General features: G+C 36.4%; 1 protein-coding gene across 5 annotated transcripts in view; it reads right to left on the bottom strand.

Moving 5' to 3' along the window:
• Positions 1–481: 481 nt before the first annotated feature.
• Positions 482–23,217, bottom strand: part of Patronin (calmodulin-regulated spectrin-associated protein patronin) — a 127,203-nt gene continuing 104,467 nt past the window's right edge. For 4 of the 5 annotated variants that reach the window (XM_019050093.2, XM_019050092.2, XM_019050094.2 and 1 more), the window contains 8 exons: positions 22,090–22,326; positions 20,832–21,018; positions 16,433–16,531; positions 13,950–14,024; positions 12,542–12,628; positions 9,669–9,867; positions 7,235–7,510; positions 482–6,595 (listed from right to left, as the gene is read on the bottom strand). In XM_019050093.2, the coding sequence (XP_018905638.2) occupies positions 6,448–6,595; positions 7,235–7,510; positions 9,669–9,867; positions 12,542–12,628; positions 13,950–14,024; positions 16,433–16,531; positions 20,832–21,018; positions 22,090–22,326 (1,308 nt within the window). In that variant the 3' untranslated portion in view covers positions 482–6,447. The remainder of the gene's footprint in view (positions 6,596–7,234; positions 7,511–9,668; positions 9,868–12,541; positions 12,629–13,949; positions 14,025–16,432; positions 16,532–20,831; positions 21,019–22,089; positions 22,327–23,217) is intronic. The other variant, XM_019050096.2, reaches the window with a different exon arrangement.

The following is a 23,217-nucleotide window of genomic DNA, read 5'->3' as shown; positions in this document are numbered from 1 at the left end:
TTCTTTTTCAAAAAAATAACATGGGAGGAATGATTTTGAAACACCGCAAACAAGATGTGTAGTCTGATACGTTTACAGTCGAAATGCAGAAAAAAAAGAGCAAATTGTCTAATTGAGGATTTATTTTAGGGTGTTAGAATCCTGCTATGAGTCTTGGCCATAAGGAGAGCTATTTACAAAGTCCCCAAACTACTGATAGATGGTTATCCAATTAGATCAAGCCGTTTCTAAACTGTTGGGGAGCTCAGTGATTTATAGCTGCTATTACGAATCTGATGTAATCAGGAAAAAAATTCATCAAAATAAACTCCACGAAACATTTGAGGATAAGAGTAAATGGGATGACAATAAAGAGACAGAATTCTAACGCGTAGAAAAATGAAAGGTGCAGAAAGAACGATTGACTTCAAATTTGTAAAAGAACAGATCGGTTGGATTCTTCGCTAGGCTAGAGGCAAGGCGAGTGAAGTTTGTAGCTTCATACTCAAAGTAAATCTCATGTATTTTTATTGGATACTAACACTAAGATAGTTGCCCTGCGGTCAACTATTATAAATTGTATACAAAACAAAAATAAGCATTATATAAATAAATGATTCATTAAAATTCAATAACTTAATAATTACATTAAATATTCAATGTTATACATATAATACAAATACAAGTAAAACAAAATTAAATTTCAGAGGAAAAAAGGGAATTTCTACCTAGTCATAATTTTCTGCTCTTATAACTGGCAAATAATAATATTGGGTAGTTATTGTACAAAAGTTATTTATTTGAAGAAATGACTTAGATATTTCATTTTTCAAAATTCTTATCATCATATTGTCTTCAATGACTATATTCTAATAGTTTTTAAGTAGCTTAAGTTTAGTTTTGATATTAACTTCTGCATTGATATTAATGCTTGTGCTTATCCCCAAATTTTAAAATCCTCCTGTATCTATTTCTATGTGTAGAAGTATAAAAAAATTAAATAAACAATGGAATAAATCAACGAAGAAAAAATAAGGAAACTTTGAAACTTCACAGTATTATTTTCATACATTTCTAGGTTCAACCTTCACGGAATTTTTCAAGCAATCTGTCTCCAGCAGGTGATTATCAAGCATACATTTTCCACAGAAACAAAAAAAAAAAAGTTTCGTTCCTATTTCATTGTTGATTGTAGTCTTACTTCAGATTGAAAGCTATAAAAATATCCTAACAATCCCTCCAAAATTTGGACAAAGATTTCGGTCTCAGGTCAATCTTTGGACTGACTTGATTAAATGAAGTAATGAGCTTGAAATCTACTCTCTGGATAAGTAGTAAATTATTTTCGATTTCTTTTTAATTTTTTAAGTTGTTAGACATGAAAATAGTGCATTGTTTTGATGTATTATTGTCTCTATCGTCTGCATACCTTTCGATAGACCATCATACTAAACCATAGGACCAAAAATGTATACACAAAAATGTGAGAAATCCCCTGAAAAAACACAGCGGTGGCTAACAGTCCATTGATAATACAAATAATTAAAGTACTAAGTTTGGATGCCCTCCGTTATTCAATATTACACTACCACGAACCGTGGGTATTGATGCAAATTTACCAAACACTTTAGTAACAAAGGTCTGAGTTTGATCACCTCAGTAGGGCTCACTTTTTTCAATGAAAACTGGGCTACAAACAAAACTTGCTGAACCTACCTTCAGCTACATTCATAAAATTTTTTCCAGTCTGTTCAGCTACAATTAGGGTTGACAGGAACATCCCTTGAACCATTGTTTGACAAAAAAACTCCTTAAACCTAGGATCAACTAAGAAACATTGTATCACTGTAACATATCTAATCAGTAAGTTGTTATGATTAGTATGAGGATATTGGTAAGGGTTATGAGAAGAATACTGCCTATTGAGGTGGTATTCAAAAGGAAGCATGTATAAAAGTTTCTGAGATTAACCTCTTGGAAAATAGTTGGAAGAGTCACAGTACGGATACAAAATTTTAAAACTCTTCCAGCAATTGTGATTTGTGGTCTTGAAACATAGACAGTGAAAATGTTCCATTGTATGAAAATATCGATGGTTAAAGTGCAAAATGCGTATCTACATTGAGTGTTTCGAAATGTATGCTCTAATTTTGTTGTTTTTTTTTTTAAAGGAGAAACAAGGCAACTTAATAACTCGAAATTTTTCCAGAGTGTATTGATAACAGAGAAGAAGAATCACGGAGGTTTTCGAGGAATTATGTTGACTAGTTTTCCAAGGAAAAAATGAAGTATAGCAGGGAGTCTAAAAAACCGCAAACAGAGATACCTACACGATTTTGCACTTTGGCCATCGATATGCACTTGATCATGCTGCATGGTGACTGCATCAAGTAAGGCAAATACATGAACCTATCACGATAATTGCTCACAAAACTTAAGTTATCAGCTTGAAATTAGGTTAAACGTTAATAAAGAGATCAAGTAATCATTGGGAAGTCAGAGATTTAAACATTGAAAAAATTACAGGCAACTCCCACAGTTTTTCCTTTCTAAAATTGGGAGGGGGGAGGCTTCAGAATGGTGCTTGATAAGATTGAGAGAAAAACGATTTTTCAAAATTTGTATCCTGTTTTTAGAGGAAAGAATTTGTTCCACATGTATTTCTCTGAGGCACTTCTTCAGTCAAACAGACTTTCTGAAGGATAGAATTTTAAGATATTGCATTATCTTTCGCATTCTCAACTGTTATAAATAAATGTAATGTGATTTATGTCTTAAAGATTTGTGATAACTTTAGAATCTGGTTCAAGAATAAGGACATGATGCATTTCAAGGTCGATGGACTCAAGTTAGTCTGGTAACAAGAGGACATTAGGAATTCCTTGATCTTATACTAAGTTTCCACGATTGCAGTTCCCCATTTTTTTAAAAATTTTTTTTTTCTCAATTATTTGTTTCCACAGTTTCCCAATTCCAATTACATGAGTATGATCAAAATTGGAAACTCGCAAATGGGGGCAATTAAGCAAGTCCGGGAGACTTCTGGGTATGCAGGACAGACTAACTGCTATTTGACAAATCTTGTAGCGCCCAACTTCTCTAGTAGACTGACCTGTCTATCGACCTCGTATAAATTCAAACAAATATATTGATTTTTCACTTTGAATGATGAGGAGAGATACACCGAGATATTAGCCTCCACAGCATCTCGGCATGTTGTTGAGATAATATGCGCACTGGTTAAATTAGGAATGAATAAACTAACAGACGCTAATGGTTGCTATCTTCAGCTCTGGATTTTTCATCTACTAGGATCAGTCATTCCTGAGATTTGTATAGCAATTCTAATGGAATTTTTCTTCAAAGAATAAAATAAATACTTGGCAAAAATCTAGACTACCTCGGAAATTCATTAAAAAATGGAGAAATTCAAACTAGAGTAGATCTAAAGTGTATGATTGAGATTGTGATAAAAACAGGTAATCTTCTATTAAAAATGTCAGGCCCCATTTGAAACTCGTGGACTCAACTTGGTTCATTTGGAATTCTTTTTTCAAATTCGAACGTAACATTAACCCCTCAATAGTACAGATTTTTTACAAGAAATGAATGATAAAACCGACAAATCCTATTATCAACCTCAGTGAAACTGATCTTCTCTTTCATTTAAAACTCTACGCATAATTTAAATTATTAAGAGGTTTTACGCATGATACCTATGTTGACAACATGCAGCAAAAAAGTGGAAAATTGTATTGCATGCCTCTTATTTTTGCTGATTGTCGCTCTTTCTCTTTAAAATGAAAATTTCTCCAAAACGAAAAATCTTCCGGTCTGCTACCGATTTGTTATAAAAAAATGTACTGTATTATAACTGCACATATCTTTCAATTGAAGCTCAAAATTCTAGAGGGGGGAAGTAAAGCTAACGAAGGTCCTTCAGGATACTAAAAAGGTTGACAGACTTCAGGTGTTTGGACCAGAAAGTATCAGAACATACATTTATATATGTAGTAAACTTAAAAGTGAAATTAGACTTAAAACAGCAGGTAATCTCAAATCCAAGTAAGTATATTTGCCAAATCATCAGCAGATGTAAATAGAAACAACTTGTTACTTCTCAAAACACTTTAAGAGTCTACTAAAATATTGCGAGATGAAGGACACTGATTTTTCCTTGCAATCGTTTGAAAATCTAACTACTTAAAAATACACCTACACTGTAATCACAGACATAATTTTTTTGGAAAATATTTTTTTAAATCCTGCGCCTTGGGCGAAGAAAGCCTCAAAATAATGCTAAAATAATGAATTGGAACAGTTGGGGGAGGAGACTATAATCATTTTAAAAATATGTTTGAAGTTGGATGGAAAGATCCCTTCATACCCTTTTTGGAATCATCTTCCAAGAAAATTTAATGAAGCTAACATACTTCGCATTCCTTACAAATGTCCTGATTAACAGCCATTATAAATTCCATAGGGAGTTTTCTGGATGTTGGCCGAGTCAAATCAGGTTATTCATAGCAAAAGCAGAGGGAGTAAATATATATTAAAAAAAAAATAAAAAAACCATTCAAGTTAATTAGTCAATCAAAAATTCCATCAATTCTTGGACTGGTGCTATTTCTTTCAGGGATTAGCATTTTCTTCTGATGTGCTCTCCTTTCTTCTCATTTTATACTTGACTTGCTACAGTTCCCTTCATCGAACAATTAACTCTGTTATCCTCTTCACTTGTTTTTTAACGCCCATATGAACTTAATTTTGCAATTAGGAGCTACAATCTCTGGCTCAGTTTAGAAACAACGTATGTGCCACTTGTTTTCCTATGCACATATGTGTTTTTACAAATGAGCCAGCAATTACAGTTCCGAGTGAGTGCTCAATGGTGCTTTGACATTACAGGAAGATATGGAGAGTATTGAACTATTAAATTCTGCCGAAAGTCAAAACCCATGAGGGTACTGTAAAGTTCTTTAACCCATTCGCATACTGGTACTTTAACTAGTCAGTGCTGTCCTGGGATTGATGCTGGGATAGAGTTGACTCAAAAGTTGCTTGTGTCAGTCCCACTTTCTGAGAGACAATATCATTAATACTATTTTGCAGGGGCTGAATTTTGTTGGTCCTTCACCAGTACTTAAGAAAATTTAAGACGAGTCACGACTACATTCAAGTTTGTCCTAGTGTCTCTGATTGGCCGGTGGTGCAGTTTGGAATATCGGTGAATATTACACTTCCGTGTGAAAGTGCCGGCAAAATTCTGGCCAGACCATTCAGAGTAGATCTATTGCCAAAATGTGTAGGTACTGACAAATCAACTTTTGAGGTTGTTAGACCATCGTTTTCATTGGGTTTTTGATAAAGAGCACCGAAAGTATTGTTTTGAAGGCCATCCAGGAGGGGTTTTTTTAAACTTATTTTTTTCCAGAAAGGCAACACTGGTACAAAAAATGGTAGCAGACGGCAAAATTCTCTTAGAATTATTTTCTAAAACAGTATGAATGATACAGACCTCATGAATGGCATGGAAAGTTATGTAACAAGGGAGATAGGGGAATCATTGTATGTATACAAATGGGCTAAGGAAAAGAGCTAAGGAGAGGAAAGTTGAAGCAAAAATTAACACAATTTTGCAAGAAAATTAAAAATAATCTAAGATTTATGTACTTCACATCTCTAATTATTAAGTGAGAAATAAATGATGGCATGAATAGGACGATTTTGCATGTGTTTTGATTAACTTTGATTACGCATTGAATTTAATAAATAATAGTGGTTAAACCAACTAGATGCGTCTCCCCTTTTTTTCCGACTTTCAATATTACTTTAGATCTTGACTACGAAAATGAAGAGAAAAGGAAATTCATTGTAAAAGTGTTTTTAAGGGAGACAGACAATAGAACACATTTGTTAGGAAAAATAGGTACTTCTGTATTTAATTAATAATATGTGCACACGACACGAAAGAGATTAAAAGCATCGGAATGAAGCTGAATTAAGTGGGAATTATATTTTAAGATATTTTCAAAAGCTGATATCAATGCAGCACTCAGTTTCAAGAAAAACTTTTTTGATTTTTATCCAGTCTTCAATTCTACCTTTTTAGAGTATTAAAAGATAAAACAGAGGTCATTGCAATTAAAATACATTAATTTAACAAAATAACATGAATTCAAGGCTACTTACAAAATATCAAACAAATCTAGTTTTGCATATGCATGTTCCCACTCAAATAATAACAATGATGGTAGTCGCACAGAAGTTTTGATAAATTTAGGTTCATTTTAGAGGAGTAGTGAATGATCGGGCCTCTTAAAGGAGCCGATTTAAGTTAAAAACATTTAAATTAAGAGGAAGAAGAATTAGTGGTGAGTAAAAATAAATAAAGGGGGTCGTATCACATTGATCTGTTTAAAAAATGCTACAAATATGAAAACATTAACATTAGTAAAATAAATGTTACTAAATAACTAGAGCCATATCACGTTTACTAAGAAGATTTACCATTTTCTTCCCTTGCCATAAACTATTGTGTATTGTGAATGCATCTATTGTTACTGTTAAATGTTTTGTATGAACTTGTGAAAAGCATTTGCCACCAGAGTTATACCTGCAGAATGAAAAACAAAAAGTGAGTTAGCTGGAAGATAACAAATAACAGGGAGAATTTTGAACAAAAATAAAGTCTAACGCACAAATGGAAAATGTTTTTTAGCTTGAACTAATTATAGTCTTCCCATTTAGAAAAAAAATTTAAAAAATAAAAAAAATGGGCCAGTACTGTTGTCATGTAGTTAAATTCTTACTATCTCTACCCTTACTTTAAAGTTTCCCACCCGACATGCTCCAAGTAAATGCTATAAAATAAATAAATAAATAAATAGATAAATATATAAATAAAATAATTACACTAATTTTGAGTGATTGCTACAAAAAAGCCGATTATTTTTATTTACCAGATTACTTCAGTAACCGGAGTTTCAGACATTCTTGATTATATTGTTTCATTTTGCAAAAGAGGCTGATGCCTGTTTACACAGAGTGAGTGAATAAAATGGCAATCTCTACATTAAAAAGTAAGCTCAATGAATACTATTTAAATGACCTAAAAGAGTCGCCAAGTTTTGGTTCCAAGCAGTCCTCCAAAGTTTTTATATTTTGTCTTGCTTTCATCTGTTCAGATGATCTAAAAGTGAATAATATGATAACTATTTTATGAATTTGTGTAAGAGTTACTGCAATATCTTACTTGAAAAATTTGTCGAACATTCTATCTGTGACTAGTTTTGGTCCAGTTCCGTACAATTTTGCAACCTCTTCTGTTTCAGGACAATATGAATATAGAGCCCGAAATTGACAGCCAGCATCTCGGAAGAGGATTAAGAAGTGTTTGGCTTCTGAGCGATTGATTTCATCCAAAACTCTTCGTTTAGCATCCCTATTTACAACACCCGGAAAAACACAATACTCGACCGCATTCAAAATGATACCACGGTTCGATTTTGTTGCTGGTTGTTTGTACAATCTGCAAAGAAAGAAATATAGCACAAACTTCAATTATAAACAATGTGAAAAAATAAAATTGATGAAGAGAGGCACCAACATGCAGACATTTTTCACACTCAAGAGTTGAGGTTCTCCCATTTTTCTCCACAGTTGCATATTTAAAATTAATTTTTACAGGGTAGGGGAGAGCCGGGCAAAGTGGAACACTTTTTTTTAACGCGCTACAGAAAATTTGTCTCAACTACCTAAAACATTCTCTTTATTTATAATTGAAGGTTCATCGCATTTTTATCAAAAAAAGGTAAAAGAAGCCGGGAAAGTCTTTGAAAAGTGCCAAGAAAATTAGATACAAAAAAAAGAGGCCAAATTCCACTTTGCCCGACTTGGGTCGGGCAAAATGGAATTTGAGACAACGCCTCTTGAAATTGTATTAATAATTAAAAGGAGAAGCCGATTTAGTTAGATTTTGTTTTTGAAATCGAAACTAGAGCAATTACTGATTAGGTAAGATTCATGGATTTATTAATTTGACACTTCCAAATACGAACAAGCTCTCACGAACACGGGCCAAATCTGGCAAGGGTCGGCTAGTTACTTTCGTGATTCATTATTGCTTATGTTTTTCTTTTTGCATAAAAACAGTTCCTAATGGATAAGTACCCTCTCTAGTTTCGATTTCAAGCACCACAGGATGAATACATTTTTTAAAATGACCATATTCCACTTTACCCGCCCATTCCACTTTGCCTGTGGCCCCATAAGTTTTCATGGGCGCGAAAAAAATTTGCGAAGGACAGGTTTTCTATTGCCGTCATTTTTTATTGGTTATGTTGTTGTTTTTTGCATAGAAACAGTTTCTAATAGATGGGTACCCTTTCTAGTTTCAATTTCAACCACCAGAGTCGCCATAGGACTGACAGATTTTTTTAAAAGGCCAAATTCCACTTTGCCCGCCCGTTCCACGTTGCCCGCCTCTCCCCTAAATAGGACACATATAATTTCCAGTTTTCCAACTTTTTTACTTTTGAACTGAATGCCAAAATTTTCTGATTTTTCACTGTAAGAGTTATCATGGTTAAATTGTGAATACATTGATGGGAAAAATATCCTCAGCTTTTGGAACTTTCTGTTTTTGTTAATTTAAAAACATAACTTCTCATCTCCCAAACAAAGAAACGTATCTTGACAGTGCTGTTTTAGTATTTATATGAACATTTAATTTCTTCATGGGAGCACCATCGCGTTCATTTTGCTGAAAATTTTGGTGTCTTCCTTACAAGCTTAAAGAAAAATCAAAGGGAATTTCAGGCAAATTTGTGTGACAACTATCCTAAGAAGAAATAAAATGTCAGAAAGGAATACTGAAACAGCCAAATTGAGATACATTCGTATGGGTAGGAGGTGACGAATGATCCATTACTTTGAATCTTACTTAAGCTGTGAAAAACTCACTTGACTTTTTTTCACACTTGATCAAACCATTGTCCAGCTGCTACGAGGGCATTAAAATTTAGACCTTGAGTTATCAAGTGATGAGGAGTTTAGAAAAATTAAATTATCTGCATTAGCAATAGGAAAAATTGACATGGAAGAGAAGTTGAAAGAAAAGCAGAAATCAACACAGAATTCTTATTTCTCTTGGAATAAATGAGAATGGGTCAGTTGCACTGGTCCCAGAATTGTGTTTGGATGCTTGATTCTTGTAGTTCTACTAAAAATAATGAGATCTGCCCAAACAGCAACTATCTTTGTTCAGTATTAACGGACACATTGCGCTTTGAAAAATTCAGTTTAAAAGGTCATCCACCGCGGTATTAACACCCTTGGTTTCCTCCTTTTTGCTTTAATCAGTCAGCAAGACACATAATTGCACTGCTTACTCAATGTAAAACTCGGATGAAAGCAAGGTGAAAGAAACCAAGGGTATCACTACCATGGTGGATGACGTCATAAGCCAAATTTTTCAAAAGGCAATATCTCTGTCAATATTGAACATAGAAAGTTGCTACTTGTAAAGATTTTATTTTAGCTAATCTACGAGAATCAAGCATCAAAACACGATTCGATGACCAGTGCAACTGACCCATTCTTAATTATAATTGGATCTTATAAATATTAATGAGATAAAATTTGACCATGGATCATAAATTCACACTACATAAAAATTTGAGTCTCACCGAGGACCGCTGTATTCACTGCCCCCACTTTCACTGGCAGTATCATCATTGTAACGCCGCCTAGCAGGAAGAGAGCCAGGTCCTGAAGGGGAAGGAGGGTGACCAGGCGAGGGTGCTCTTCTTGGAGGTGTCGCACGACCAAGACCAGAATCCGTGTCACCATACCTGTACAAAAGGGAGTCTTGCTCACAGCTCGACCCTGAAATCAAAAGGAAAAAAAGGAATTACTCGGCAATTCTTACCTCCAAAAGAAATGGAGAAAAAATATCCACAAAAGAAAATAGAATCCATGTGAGTATTCGCATTAACCAAACTGTGGCCAGTCAGATAGCAGGGGGGGGGTCATGAGCTAGCAATACATGTAACCCGGGAAAATGGGATCTTAGTGAGGATGCTCCTTGCCTGACAGAAGAGGATAACTACACTTAAGAATGAACCCAGAAAAGCATTGAGTTACTTGGACAGCAGGGTTTATTGCAAGATGTAGTTACGTCCTTAAGTCAGGAGGGTGACAAATAGAGGCAAAAGGAGGTATTCCTGGGGGAGCTCTTTCTGTTGAGTTGGATCGGCAAATTGTAATTGGCGAGCACTGGATAGTATCTAAAACATGGTGTCTAGTTTCCTTGGCAAAGCTCATTCCCTGATTTTTAACCTGATTTTAAGGAACTCATTCCCCGATGAGAAACCGAAGTTTTCTCCCACTTTTCTGGGATTTCCTTGGATAAAAGAATATACTTTTCCAGAGTCTCAGGTATGAATATAGATTTTAATTAATCTTACAGCCATTTATTTAGCGCACATTCAAAACTTTAATTAAAAAAATGTTCCTGATGTTGATACTATCTAGTCAATGAAAGAGATTCCCGGTTTTTGGAACAGATTCCCTGATTTTCCCGGTAAATTTTCATTCCTTGATGAATCCCGGTTTTTAAAAAACTAGACAGCATGATCTAAAATAACAAGAAAAAAGCAGTTCACTTAACTCTCGCGCAAAAAGAGAGCATCAAATTGCATTTCTAAATCCTCAAATTTTGAGCGGCTGACATGGAAAGTCAAAACTTTAGAACTATTCTTCAAAATTACCTTTTCATCAATTTTGGATTTCAAGCCATCATAACGTCAATTTGGTTTAACTATTTTTAAGCTATATTGCTATTCAAGACTCCTTTAAGCAGACAGGCTTACTTTCGAATTCTTCCACACTTGGGTCCCCATTCCTATAGATAGTGACACTTTTTGAGAGGGAAATTCTACTGGGTATAGAGTGCATAATTTAAGCTTCCTAAGAGCTAGAGCAAAAAAGTGTTTTCCTTCAAATTATTCTTTTTCCAACTATGGAGGAGGTTGAAACTGTTCTCACTGTGATACTGATCGACATCCCAACGAGGTTTGATACAGACAACTTGGTCTCTTGAATTCTGTGAATCATTTGATTCAATCCTTCCTACATCTCTTCACTGAGTAAAAAGTAGAACTACATATCTCTAGTTTTTGGGTAACTACCTCTCTTTCAAGATTCAAATTGGTTGATGCAGCTCAGATAATGGTTTGGTTTCCATTCAAATTGATCAAAATACTATTTTTGTCACATTACTGGAAATTGACTAGATTCTAGACTTCCTTGGAATTGATTCAAAATTATTTATATGATTCTGTGAGAAGTTTCATCTTTATTTTTTAAGAAAACCATTTTTTCCTTTTTTTCTTTCAATTGTATTAATCAGGTCGTAAAACTCTCCGTTAATTGCAAAAACTTTCTCTCTCCTTTTACAAATCACAATTGAAAGCATAGACTGACGAATTCAGTGGATAAATCCTTGACATCAATATATAAGAAGTTTCAGCCAAAATAATTGGAAGTTTTGATATTGTTCATTTTGCCTGGCTTTTTCGAAGCGACAAAATTCAATTACGATACGCATTGAAAAACAAAGATACCAAATTGGTCTGCGGAAATGTTCGAGAACACAATAAAATTTAGGTAAATGAACCACGAAAATCAGGATTTTCCGATGGAGAGGGAGAACAATATCAGCTGAAAAACAGGAAAGTTAAAGTTTTTCAGTCCGTTGAGAAGGGGGAGGGGGTAATTTGAAAAGATGAAAGATGAAGAGAACAATCAGTGCAAGATTTTTGAAAAGAGCAACTAACATTCTTCAAGCTTCATGCTATCTATAAGCTGTATTCATGCACATTCTTTAAAATTCACGAGCTGACAAGATAATAATAATTAGCTGAAAATAGCTGTTTCTGATCTTTTCTTTTTTTCTTACCTGCCACAGCAAAAAACATCACCTAATTATTTTTATGTTCATTCTATTGCAATTATCCTTGACAAATAAATATATGTATAGTAAAAAAACTGTGTGACCTGATCGCACCCTAACTTTTTGTTAGAGACAATGAAAATTGGGTCAATTATTTCATTATTAATAACTCAATAATTCATTGAAAACCTTTTATTTCTTTATAGCCATGCCACATTCTGCATATAAAACTACATTTTAATGCTGTGTTTGGATTATAAAGGGAGGAGGAGGCCATTTACAGGAGCTACCACAAGCTCTAAGAGCATTACTTAGCGACTTGCCCCAAATTTCCTACTCAATTCAGATGATTTATGTTTCACTGAGCTCTGCATTTCATTTGCCAGGGATCAATTTTCAATAACAACAATCTATGAGAAAATGGATTGTAATACAGAAATAAAAGTCGCATGTTAGTTTCAAGGAGCAAAAGGGAGGGAGTGTTAATTCCGGTAGAATTGTCTTGGCAACTGATGTACACTCAGCAATGGACATTCTGGTTACCGGTCACAAATCAACAAACCAACACCGGATTATTTCAAAACAGTTCGGCTTGAGAGCTCTTACCACTTAAATTCATCAAAGAATTGGATTTGCGACGCGTGTGATAAGTGTTGAATTTAGAGTTTGAATGCCTCCCCTCAGGTGAAGGATCTGAAAACAAGTAAGCTTGTGATGGGTTTCTACAACTACAAGAAATAAAAGAAAGCTCATACATAGAACATCAAAACCAAAATTAAAAACCATACAAGAGAATATAAGCTAGCTTTTCCCAGAAAAATCAATTGAAATTATGAAACTTCTAGGAAATATCTAAGTAAACGTCTTCTCGCGGGAATTTTTCAGAAGCTATCGATTTTCAAAACAACGAAATCCTAGAGAAAATTTTGGGATGAAAACCAAGAAATACAGGTTTGGGTTGCTTGCAGTTAGGTGAGACTTTTTGGCATATAAATTATCATAATTTGATATTTTTTCCCCTCACTTCCAAATGAAAGAAGGGCAAACACATAATCAGTGAAAAGTAAACTGACACAGAAGATATGGAAAAGTCATGGTGGATTATATTCGCAGGTTAAAGTAATCATCACCAATAGCCTCTTTGTTAGGGCCACAATCTCTATTCATGCTCTGCAGTATTAATCTTTCACAATAAAAGTCAGAGAACCTAATTATGTTGATAATTTAACCGAACTGACGTTCAAAGGTTGTTGTTATTGTTGTCACTATAATGCAGCAGTGTAAAACTTCTGCGACCACTAACTACTTCATGAAGTAGGGGAGACTTGCATATAACTTGAGATTAAAATTATTTCTTTATTAGTATTGGAAATGTGAAATTTGAGAGAGGAAAGAATACATTTCACAAAAATTAACGATATCTTGCAGCACTTGATGCATGGTGTCTAGAATTCTTAACCATGCTCATACCCTAATGTTGCCCTGATTTCGAGGAGCTCATTTTCTGATGGAAAACCAACATTTTTTCCGACTCCCCGGGTTTGCTTCTGAAAATCTACATGATGCACCAGAGTTCCAATATGAAATTCGATTACTTTCATCTCTTAGCTATTTCTTTGACGCACATTCAAATTTTTCATTTCAAAAGCATTCCTAATGTTTTGGTTAATAGTTTCTCTATTATTCTGATGATTTTAAGATTTAAAAATTTCATTCAAGAGGTCAAAAATGATGGTCTAGATGCAACTGTGCACTCTACGTGGTGGAAGAAGCGATTTCTGATTTCTGAAACAGATTCCCTAACTTTTCCTGGATTTTCCCTGGAATTTATCATCACCTGATGAATCCTGGTTATTTCTATTTCTAGACACCATGCATTGAACACAAATGAACGATATCTTATAGCACTTGATGCTCCAGGTCTAAGGAATGTAAACTTGGCTGCTCAGATACTAAAGTGCGAGCTTTGTGAGGAAAAAATGGATAATGATAATAAGAAAGGATCAAGACTGACCTCTGGAAGTTTTGTATGAGCTACGGCGGCCCAGAGAGCGTCCGGGGGAGGCCCCGCGACTGTCCTCTCCAAAGTCTGAAAATCATAAAATACGTACTAATGACACAAAAGGCATGCAACAACATAACAAGCTCCCAATACAAACACATGAGAAAAAGCTAAATAATATACACTGCAGATCTTGCGACAATTCAATAAAAAATTGGGACACTAAACCTTGAGCCAGCTTTCACTTGCAAATATATTTTTTTACAACAAATAACACATATAAAAGATGTACGCAATAAAACGCGAGAAAGTAACCCTGAAACCAAGAAAGACGCAGTTCAAAATGCGTAACATTTCTGCAAATTAAAGACGCTCCCATTTTACGCTGGACTAGATAATGTCATCCGGCATCAATCAGAAATGAGCGGGGGCCTCTATGATTTCTGTTGAATACCTTTTTACTCCTTGCAGATGAAAACAATAGGTAAGTTGAAACTATATCTTCAGAATCAAAAAATCGAATCTCATTCATGTTGTCTGTAGCAATCGGACAACAATTCCAGATCAAAATGCGTTTCATTTTAACCAACAATAGTGGAGAGTGAGAGGAGATAGCGATTTAACTGCAATAATTTTCTCGCTATGCTGGTGCGTTTGAAATTCCTGGGAGTTTTTAGACTTTTTAAAAGCAGTTTTACCGGGATTTTGGCTCCAAAACACGCAATAAATTACAGCATGTTCTATTCACAGGGCAATTTCAAAATAATAAATAAAAGACACAAGATTTAGTGACCCATTCCGAGTAGAAAGAGCATAGAGAGTAAAGAAAAACTGACGTTCTCAAATGGTTATTCTTGAAGATTTTAACTTGATTCTATATTCCCTTCCCCTATTTTTCATAGCTTCAATTTTCCAACATCAGCAAATAAGGGTGGAAAATCAAAGTGAAACGAGGTACCAGTTACATACATGTTACAATCCAAGATCATCATCAAGATAATACAATAATGAGACAAACTGTCTTGAATAGGCAGGTGAGAGGAGGGTGATGAGGGTGAAACGGATGGCAAGGAGAGGGTAGCTCTTGCTCGAGATGAGGGTCAAGTATATAGGTCTATCAATTGAATGTTGCAGTTTTCTTCCATGATAACTTTGCAAATATATATTCAATCTATAATTTCTAGATTCAACATGTTACCTAAATAAGTACTAAGGAAAAAGTATACTCAGGCTCACTGATACATGTCTATTTTGACTGCTTCATTCCCCTGTCACAAGTGAGCTTCACATACATACACAGATTTGCAAACACACATATGGGGATCGAAGCAACAACAGAGTAGATGCAGTAAGTGGTAAGGTTAAAGAGCCAGATACACCTGCGCGCTACACGCGCATCTTGACCCAAAAAGTGGGATCCGATCCTACTTTGAGCGAGTTACGAGTTGCGACCTGATTGGCTACAAAGATTGCCGAACACGGCTGAAGGCCTACTCGCCGCTCAAGACGCGTATCTAGTTCAGACGTGTATCTACCCCTTAAAGGTAGGAGCATTTTCCTGTTTTTGGGTAGGGGTGCTGTCCTCCTGTTACACTAAAACTACCTTAATAGAAGTTTTCCGTACAAAAAAATAAAACAAGTTGGTGTGCTCTTGGAGGAACAACCGAACAAAACTAGCAACTAGAAGTTTTTAAAATTAAGTCCTCAAGGGGAATGAATGACTGACAAGAGGTGCCTTCTCTGATAAAACAAACAAGGCATGTTGGACAGCATTTCAGCTGGGAACTTGCCACATACATAAATCTCTAGACAGATGATTTTTGTGCAAAGGAGATGAAAGGATAAATTTTATGAATGCAGATGACGTATTAGGAAAGAAAAAGGATGCAAAAAAGATGCAGGTAATAAATCAAAAGATAGCTACTTCAAAATAAAAAGTTTGAAGCTAATAAAAATATAAAAAACATCACACTTGAAAAGTTTTTGATTTGAGGCATGTCAAACAAGAGTAACATCTATAGAATATTAACACATTTTGGAAGACTGATTGATTTAATAGAAAATAAGAGTGAAGAGTTCTTAAATAAGATCGCATTCAAAGAAAGTTAGGTCAACAGAAGATCTCTCACACTTAAATGACTATAATATACAAGAGGTAATACACAAATAGTCAACTAAAATCAAGGGCAGTAGACCCTGCATCTGCGAAAAAGAGTAGAGATGGAAACTGAGTTCATTCTAAACCTGCCAGCTACTACCGTTCCCTCAATGAGAAGTTACTTACTAAACTTTAAAGTTATTCTTAATAAAAATATAATTTTGACCAGTTAAAAGTTTGGATGACTCATGAAACATTCCCAAAAAATTATTGCTCCTGAATAAAATGTGAAATTAAAATAAAGAGTAATTGAATTAGGAGTTTTATCCTTTTAAAAGGTTGAGATTCCTATTCCAATAGTGAGCCAGAAATTTTGTAAATAATACGTTCAGCTTACCTGAGTAGAGGGACGCTCCAGATACTGAAGTTCGCCTTGTTTCAGCGAGACAGTCCTGAGAACCTCGGTAATAATCTCTTCGCATAGGCGAACTTAAGACTATACGAACAACAATTAAAACAAACAAAAAAAAAATAGTAAAGTGACAGATAGGTGCTACAAGCATCAAAATTGCTGAATTTAAAGATGTGAGTGGATACATGAGCTTTTTTAATACTTTCCTTTTCTATTGTAAGCCGTAAAATATTCTTCCTTCGAAGAATAGCTATTCATAAATTCTTACTGAAAAGGCATATTATTAATTTTAAAAAAAATGATCGGAAAGAATAGGGGAGTAGGAGTGCAGAAAATGAAAATATATGAAAATAGGTATATTTTGAAATATTCGTTTTTTTTTTTTTTTTTTTTTTTTTTAATTATTATTATTATTATTTTTTTTTTTTTTTTTTTTTTTTTTTTTTTTTTTTTTTTTTTTTTTTTTTTTTTTTTTTTTTTTGTAACTCAGAAGAGGGAACACTTCCGGCACAAGTATTACTGACGGGCCACAGGCCAAAGTCAGTAACACATACTATCTTGCTTGAAAAAAAGGGTAAACGTTATTTTAAAGTAAAATTTAAAAAAAAAAAAAAAAAAAAAAAAAAAAAAAAATTTAAAAAAATTAAATTTTAAGCGAAATCAAAAAAATTATTCGATATTAAGAAACGACCTGACAATACTTGACGTGCTTATAACGACGGACTTCTGCATTGAATGAAGCAGGTAACTGTTTATTCCGAGGTCTCGAAGATGTTGAACTAAACTTTTTGGAACTATCCCCGTTACTGACATTATCAGGGGCTTGATACAAACAATATTCAGGTTCCATAATCGCTTCATTTCTGCAGCTAAGGGCAGATATTTTACCATCTTTTCCTGATACTTCAGCTCCAAGTTATGATTATTAGGGATGCTAATATCAATGATGTAAGCGGTGCGATCTCGCTTATCAACAAGCACTATGTCCGGTCTGTTTGCCATGATGGTTTTATCGGTTAGGATCGGGTTATCCCAATAGAGCCGGAAGCGCTGATTCTCCAGGACCGTGGCTGGGCAATATTTGTAGTAGGGTTCAGCAGTATCACATAGTTCTCGATCGTTGGCCAGCGCTAGATGTATAATTTTAGCCATGTTGTTATGCCGCTCGGTATATTCCTTCCCTGCAAGCAATGCGCAACCAGATGTAATGTGATCTATTGTCTCGGATGCAGCATTACACTTCCTACACTTATCGCTCTCGATCTTCTCCTTCAGTATATATCTCTTGTAATTCCTGGTACTGATCACTTGGTCTTGTATTGCGAGAACAAATCCTTCCGTTTCTGGATACAGCTGCCCTTTCGATAACCACAAGAAAGACTTTCCTTCACTAACATGATCCTGCGCAACTGAATGATAAAAGCGTCCATGCAGCGGCTTGGAGGCCCATGCCTCCAACTGGCCAGCAACTGGGTCTGAGGGTTGTTCTTCATTCAGATCGTGACAAGCGAGGCGCAAAGGCGTGTAGGATTTATCTATGGCATTTACTGCAGCGTGCAAAGTGCTGTCGTTTCTACTGAGGAAGTAATTTCGCAGGTTACGGACTTGGCTGTGGCAGACCTCCTTCACATCAAGGATACCTCTTCCCCCCTGTTTGCGGGGGATGTGTATTCTCTCCTTCGCGGCTCTTGGGTGATGCTTATTCCACTTGGTCATCAAGGTTCTGACTTTCCTATTAAGCCCCTCAAGCTCCGTGTCAGACCATGGGACAACGCCAAATGAGTACGCTAACGCAGGAATGGCGAAGGTGTTGATTGCCTTGGTCGTATGTTTTGAGTTTAGAGAGGTCTTAAGTATCGCACTCAGCCGATCAACGAAGGTGTTAACCAGGTGCTCTTTGACTCTCACCTTCTGGATGGAAGAGCTCTGCCACATTCCAAGGTATTTATAAGCATCCTCCATTGTCAAGCTATTGATGACGTCACCAGAATTGGTCACAAAACCATCCTCCCGCACTATAACGCCGTTTTCTATATGGAGCGTCGCGCATTTAGGTACTCCAAGCATCATGCCAATATCATCACTGACCTCTTCAATCACCTTGAAAAGTTGATGCAACTGGTCTCTTTGGGATGCATAGATCTTAATATCATCCAAGTAGGCTAGGTGGTTGATGACGTGGAGTACTTGTCTGTTCCGACGCAGAGGGAACCCTACCTTCATCTCTCGAATGCAATTTGAGAGGGGATTGAGGCCTAAACAGAACCACAATGCACTAAGACTGTCACCTTGAAAAATACCTCGCAGGATGTGGATGACCTCAGTTTCCAATTCACTCGCCGATCCTTGTATTATGATTCTGGTGCGCCAAGATGCCAAAATGCTCTTCAGGAAATGAACAATGACAGGATGGACTCGGTAGATATTTAAAACGTGAATTAGCCAGCTGTGCGGCATTGAATCAAAAGCTTTTTTGTAGTCGATGTAACCCACATGTAAGTTACGACGTTCCTTTACAGCCTGCTTGAGCACAACCGAATCAATTATTAACAGCTCTTTGCACCCGAAGCTTCCCTTGCGACACCCTTTCTGCTCTTCACACAAAATTTTCCACTTAGCTACATGTCTCCCAATTAATCGGGTTACAATGGATGTGATGACTTTATAGAGCGTGGAGAGACATGTAATCGGTCTATACTCAGATGGGTCCTTCGAATCGCCTCCTTTATGTTTCGCAAACGTCACTCCTTCAGTCAGAAATATCGGCATTTTGTCAGGATGAGTAATAATATCTTGAATGCTTCTTGAAAGCTGCGTATGCACACATGTTAACTTTTTCAGCCAGAAATTGTGAACTTTGTCTGGTCCGGGAGCCTTCCAGTTATGAATATGCAAAGTTGCTCTCCGCACATCTTCCTTAGTGATTTCAACCTCACCTTCATGTGTAATGTGGGCATGACGCACTGTTTCCTGCTCAATCCAAGGAGCTGTGCTATTATGCTCCTTGGCCTCTGACCAGATGGATCGCCAAAATCGCGTTACGTCATCTTTCGATGGGATTTCTTCGGGAGCGTTTCTCACATCCGCGGCGTTTCCCATCCTTCGATAGAAGGCTCTCTCATTACGCTGAAACAGAGCATTATCTAAATGGCGCTGGTATGATTTTTTATATCTTCTGAGTCGGGCAGCTTGAACTTTTAACTTCTGCTTCAGTGTATCAAGATGGGTTAAAAGGTTTTCCTCATTCACATGGGCCATCTTCGCCCTTAACCTCTTTGAGGTATTCCCCTTGACACACTGGGTGACTCTCCCAATCTCCTGCCTTAGGTTGGCCACTTTCCTTTCAATCCTAAGTTGCCATCTTGGTGCATTCAGTTTGATTCCCCTACGCCCATGATTTGTGGGGCCTTTGACGGCTTGTGTTATCGCCTGAGCTGCACAATAGATGATGCAATGAACTTCCTCTAACGTTGATTCTTCACGAATGTGTGCTGGTATAATTCGGTTCATCCTCTCAATACACGCGAACAACTTAGGAGTGTAAGGAAGTTTTGGCAGTGACTGTCTAAGATTTGGACTGACTCCTTGCCATTTGATCATTTCAGCAATAAATGCAACCTCTAGCGTATCAGCTTTGATAACGTTCTCGTCAGCAGTATCAGTTGCACACTCATCATGCTCCGCATGTACGATGCCTTCATCAGTGTGTAATCCCGGTACAATGTCTCGCTGTTCCACCGGACCGTCTGTGCAAGAAACTGACGCGGGATCAGCCTCTAGTACGTTTTCTTCGTCTTCACATTCACCGCGAGAAATTTCAAGTTGGACTTCATCTTTGATATTCTGCAGATCATCAGCAGACATTTTACAAGACTTCAGTATCACTCGCTTTTGGTCCATTAGGCGCTGCTCTGAGACATTTTTGCAGTCAGGGAATCTATCAAGAAAAAGTTTCCGCATTTCCGCCCGGTATCCAGGAATCGTTTCCATTTTAGACGCGAGGTAATAACAACGCATGACGTGTTGATTATTATTATTATTATTATTATTATTATTAGGTTCTGCTAATTTTGGAGACATTGAGTTTCTTGCTTAGCATAAATCATATATTCACCAATTTGATTTGAGATTGTTTCTTGACTCAAAATTACTTTAACTGTGGTGACCTGAAGACAGATACAGTCATGAGCACCTTTTGAGCATAATTCCAACAGTAGCACCCGACGGTGCTTAAATATACACTTGGCTGGATTTTTGAAGTTACTGAGTTGTCTTTTATCGGTATATACTTCCACTATTAGGATCTTAAAAAATAATTTCAGAAAGCTGAGTATCAGGCGACAAAGACCACGGAGAAACATGAAAAATGAAACAGAATAGATACCTGAAAGGTTAGAGGTGGAGCCTTTTTTCCCTTGAGAAGGAGTCAGCATTCCATCAGCATGATCGTGATCAATGTGTATAGTTTTTGGGCGAGGCCTAGTGTTTTGTTTGCGCAATCTTGGTGGTCCTCGATTCCCTATGTTATTTAGTTTTAGGGAATTTTGCAGATCTTTATCTATTGTCTTTCCCTGGAAAAGAAATATGAGAGCCATTGGGAAAGAGTGACCAAAGTAGCTTCATTATTAGATATTCTCACAAGTCAACAACAACAACAATGTTTTGCGTTTATCGTGCCGATACCTGACTGACGGGAAGATCAGTCTCACTCGGACACGGGGGGTCTACCCCTCCTGTCGAAAAGATTTTTACGCGTCTTCTGCGCGCCTCCTTGGGATTGGACTTGCCCCAGTTCGGTACCGATACGCTCGGTGGGCGCCTAACTCTGGCTTGCGCCGGTGGAAGTAGTTGGCTTATTATCTGCTCTGCTTGATTTTACCAGTTCGCAGAAGGCTCCCTGGTCCGCATCAGCTGGCGGTCGGTGTCATCCAAACACCTGACACTTTAGGCTGCCTATGCCATTTGCAACGATTCCTCGTTTCCGAGGCTCCAGGGTAGTTTAACGTCCTCCGACATCGGGACTTAGTCCCTGGCCTTGAGCGAATTGGCCTAATACCACCGGTAAGGGCGAGAGCCTTCTCTCCGGCTCTTACCCCTACCCCGAGCTAACCCGCCTTCACTCGGAACCACACAGATACCAACCCTTGGAGGCCCCAGGTAAACCTGGTGGGCTAAACCTTCCCCTGTGTTCTCACAAGTCAGCGGGATACTGGCTATAAGGCTGCCCAAGCCTTACGACCTAGTGGGAAGGGAGTCAACTCAGCTTGCTCTGTAAATTTTTTGCGATATAGTAACTTTCGTACATTTATCTATGATCTATTTGAAATTGCGTGAATATTCAAATATCTCTTTGCTTTCAACAAATCATCGAAGGACATTAAGAGCCACACATTCTGAAGCTCTTACTTCTGTACTGACATCAAAAATACAGATATGTCATCATAAACTTCTTTTACAACATTTTATCTTTGTGATTTGACACAGCAAGATTTCACAAGTATTCACAATATGCAGAGCAGCATGACCACAAATGGTTGAAACATCAAATCAAAATTGAGAAAAAAAGGTGACCCTAATCTTAACTTAGTGATTTTGATCTTTGATCATGGCAATTTAAAAAAAAATTATTAACAAGCACTGACCTCTCTCTCTGCTTCTTCAAAAGCTTTCTTTAACTTATATTGTTCTAATATGGCAGCACGTCGAGCTTTATCTTCTTCTTTTTTCCTTGCTCGGTCTTCTTCTTTTTGTTTTTCTTTCTCTCGCCTTTGGTGGGCTTCTAATTCTTTCCTAGCTTTAAGCTCCTCTTGCTGTTGACGCCTTTGTAATGATAACAAAAGAATACGCTCTTTCTTTCGTTCCATTTCATCAATAGTAGACTAAAAGCAAAACACAAAGAAAATTAACACTGTAAATAAAACAGCAACCAAATTAAAAAAGGCAAACGTAAATGTACTAAGCTATTAGATAACTTCCCTCAGAATCTGTAAACAACTCGACAAATTTTTACTTTAATAACAAGAAGCAATTCATTTGTTATTCTTATTCCACTTTTAAATTTCATCATTTATTTTTTTTCTTTTTTGATTTTTTAGAATTACTTGGAATTTATGTACATTCATACAAGCCAAGTTTGAGCTTTTTCACGTTTTGAAAAATAAGTTTCATGGTGCTGAGGTCTTAAGAGATGAGACCTTGAGAACATAATAGGAGCTTTTATTCCTTCTTTTAGCAAACTTGAAAAATATCAAGAGTGAAACTTCCAAACCACATATGTCCATTTGTGATACTGCAGATATTTTGTCATACTTGATTTTTTTAACGGATGACTGCTCAACGTCAATTCTTTAAAACTTCTGCTATTTTTCTTCTTTGAGCAAAGAAAATTTGTAAACTTCCAAGAGTGATGCTAATTTGGTCTTCTTCAATTCTTCTTGGTCTTCTTCAAAATTGCACAAACTGATTGCGGTAGACATACTCGTACGACAGTATGTTGGAGTTTTTAGCCAACATGCATTAAAAATTCAGCTTAAAGCTGAAAATCTCAATACAGAGGGAAAAAGCTCATATGAGCACAGTTTTCCCTCAAACAGCATATCTCTTTGAGGGAAAACTATGCTCGAACAAGCTTTTTCCCTCTGCATTGAGATTTTCAGCTTTATGCTGAATTATTAACGCACGTTGGCTAAAAACTCCAACATACTGTTCAAAAAATTGGGAGCAGTGATTTTAAAACACCGCAAATGACATGCTAGGTTTGGGAGCTTCAC

This window comes from Bemisia tabaci, chromosome 1 (genome assembly GCF_918797505.1).
Source record: "Bemisia tabaci chromosome 1, PGI_BMITA_v3".
Taxonomy (NCBI): domain Eukaryota; kingdom Metazoa; phylum Arthropoda; class Insecta; order Hemiptera; family Aleyrodidae; genus Bemisia; species Bemisia tabaci.
This window is presented reverse-complemented; position numbering and strand designations above follow the sequence as displayed.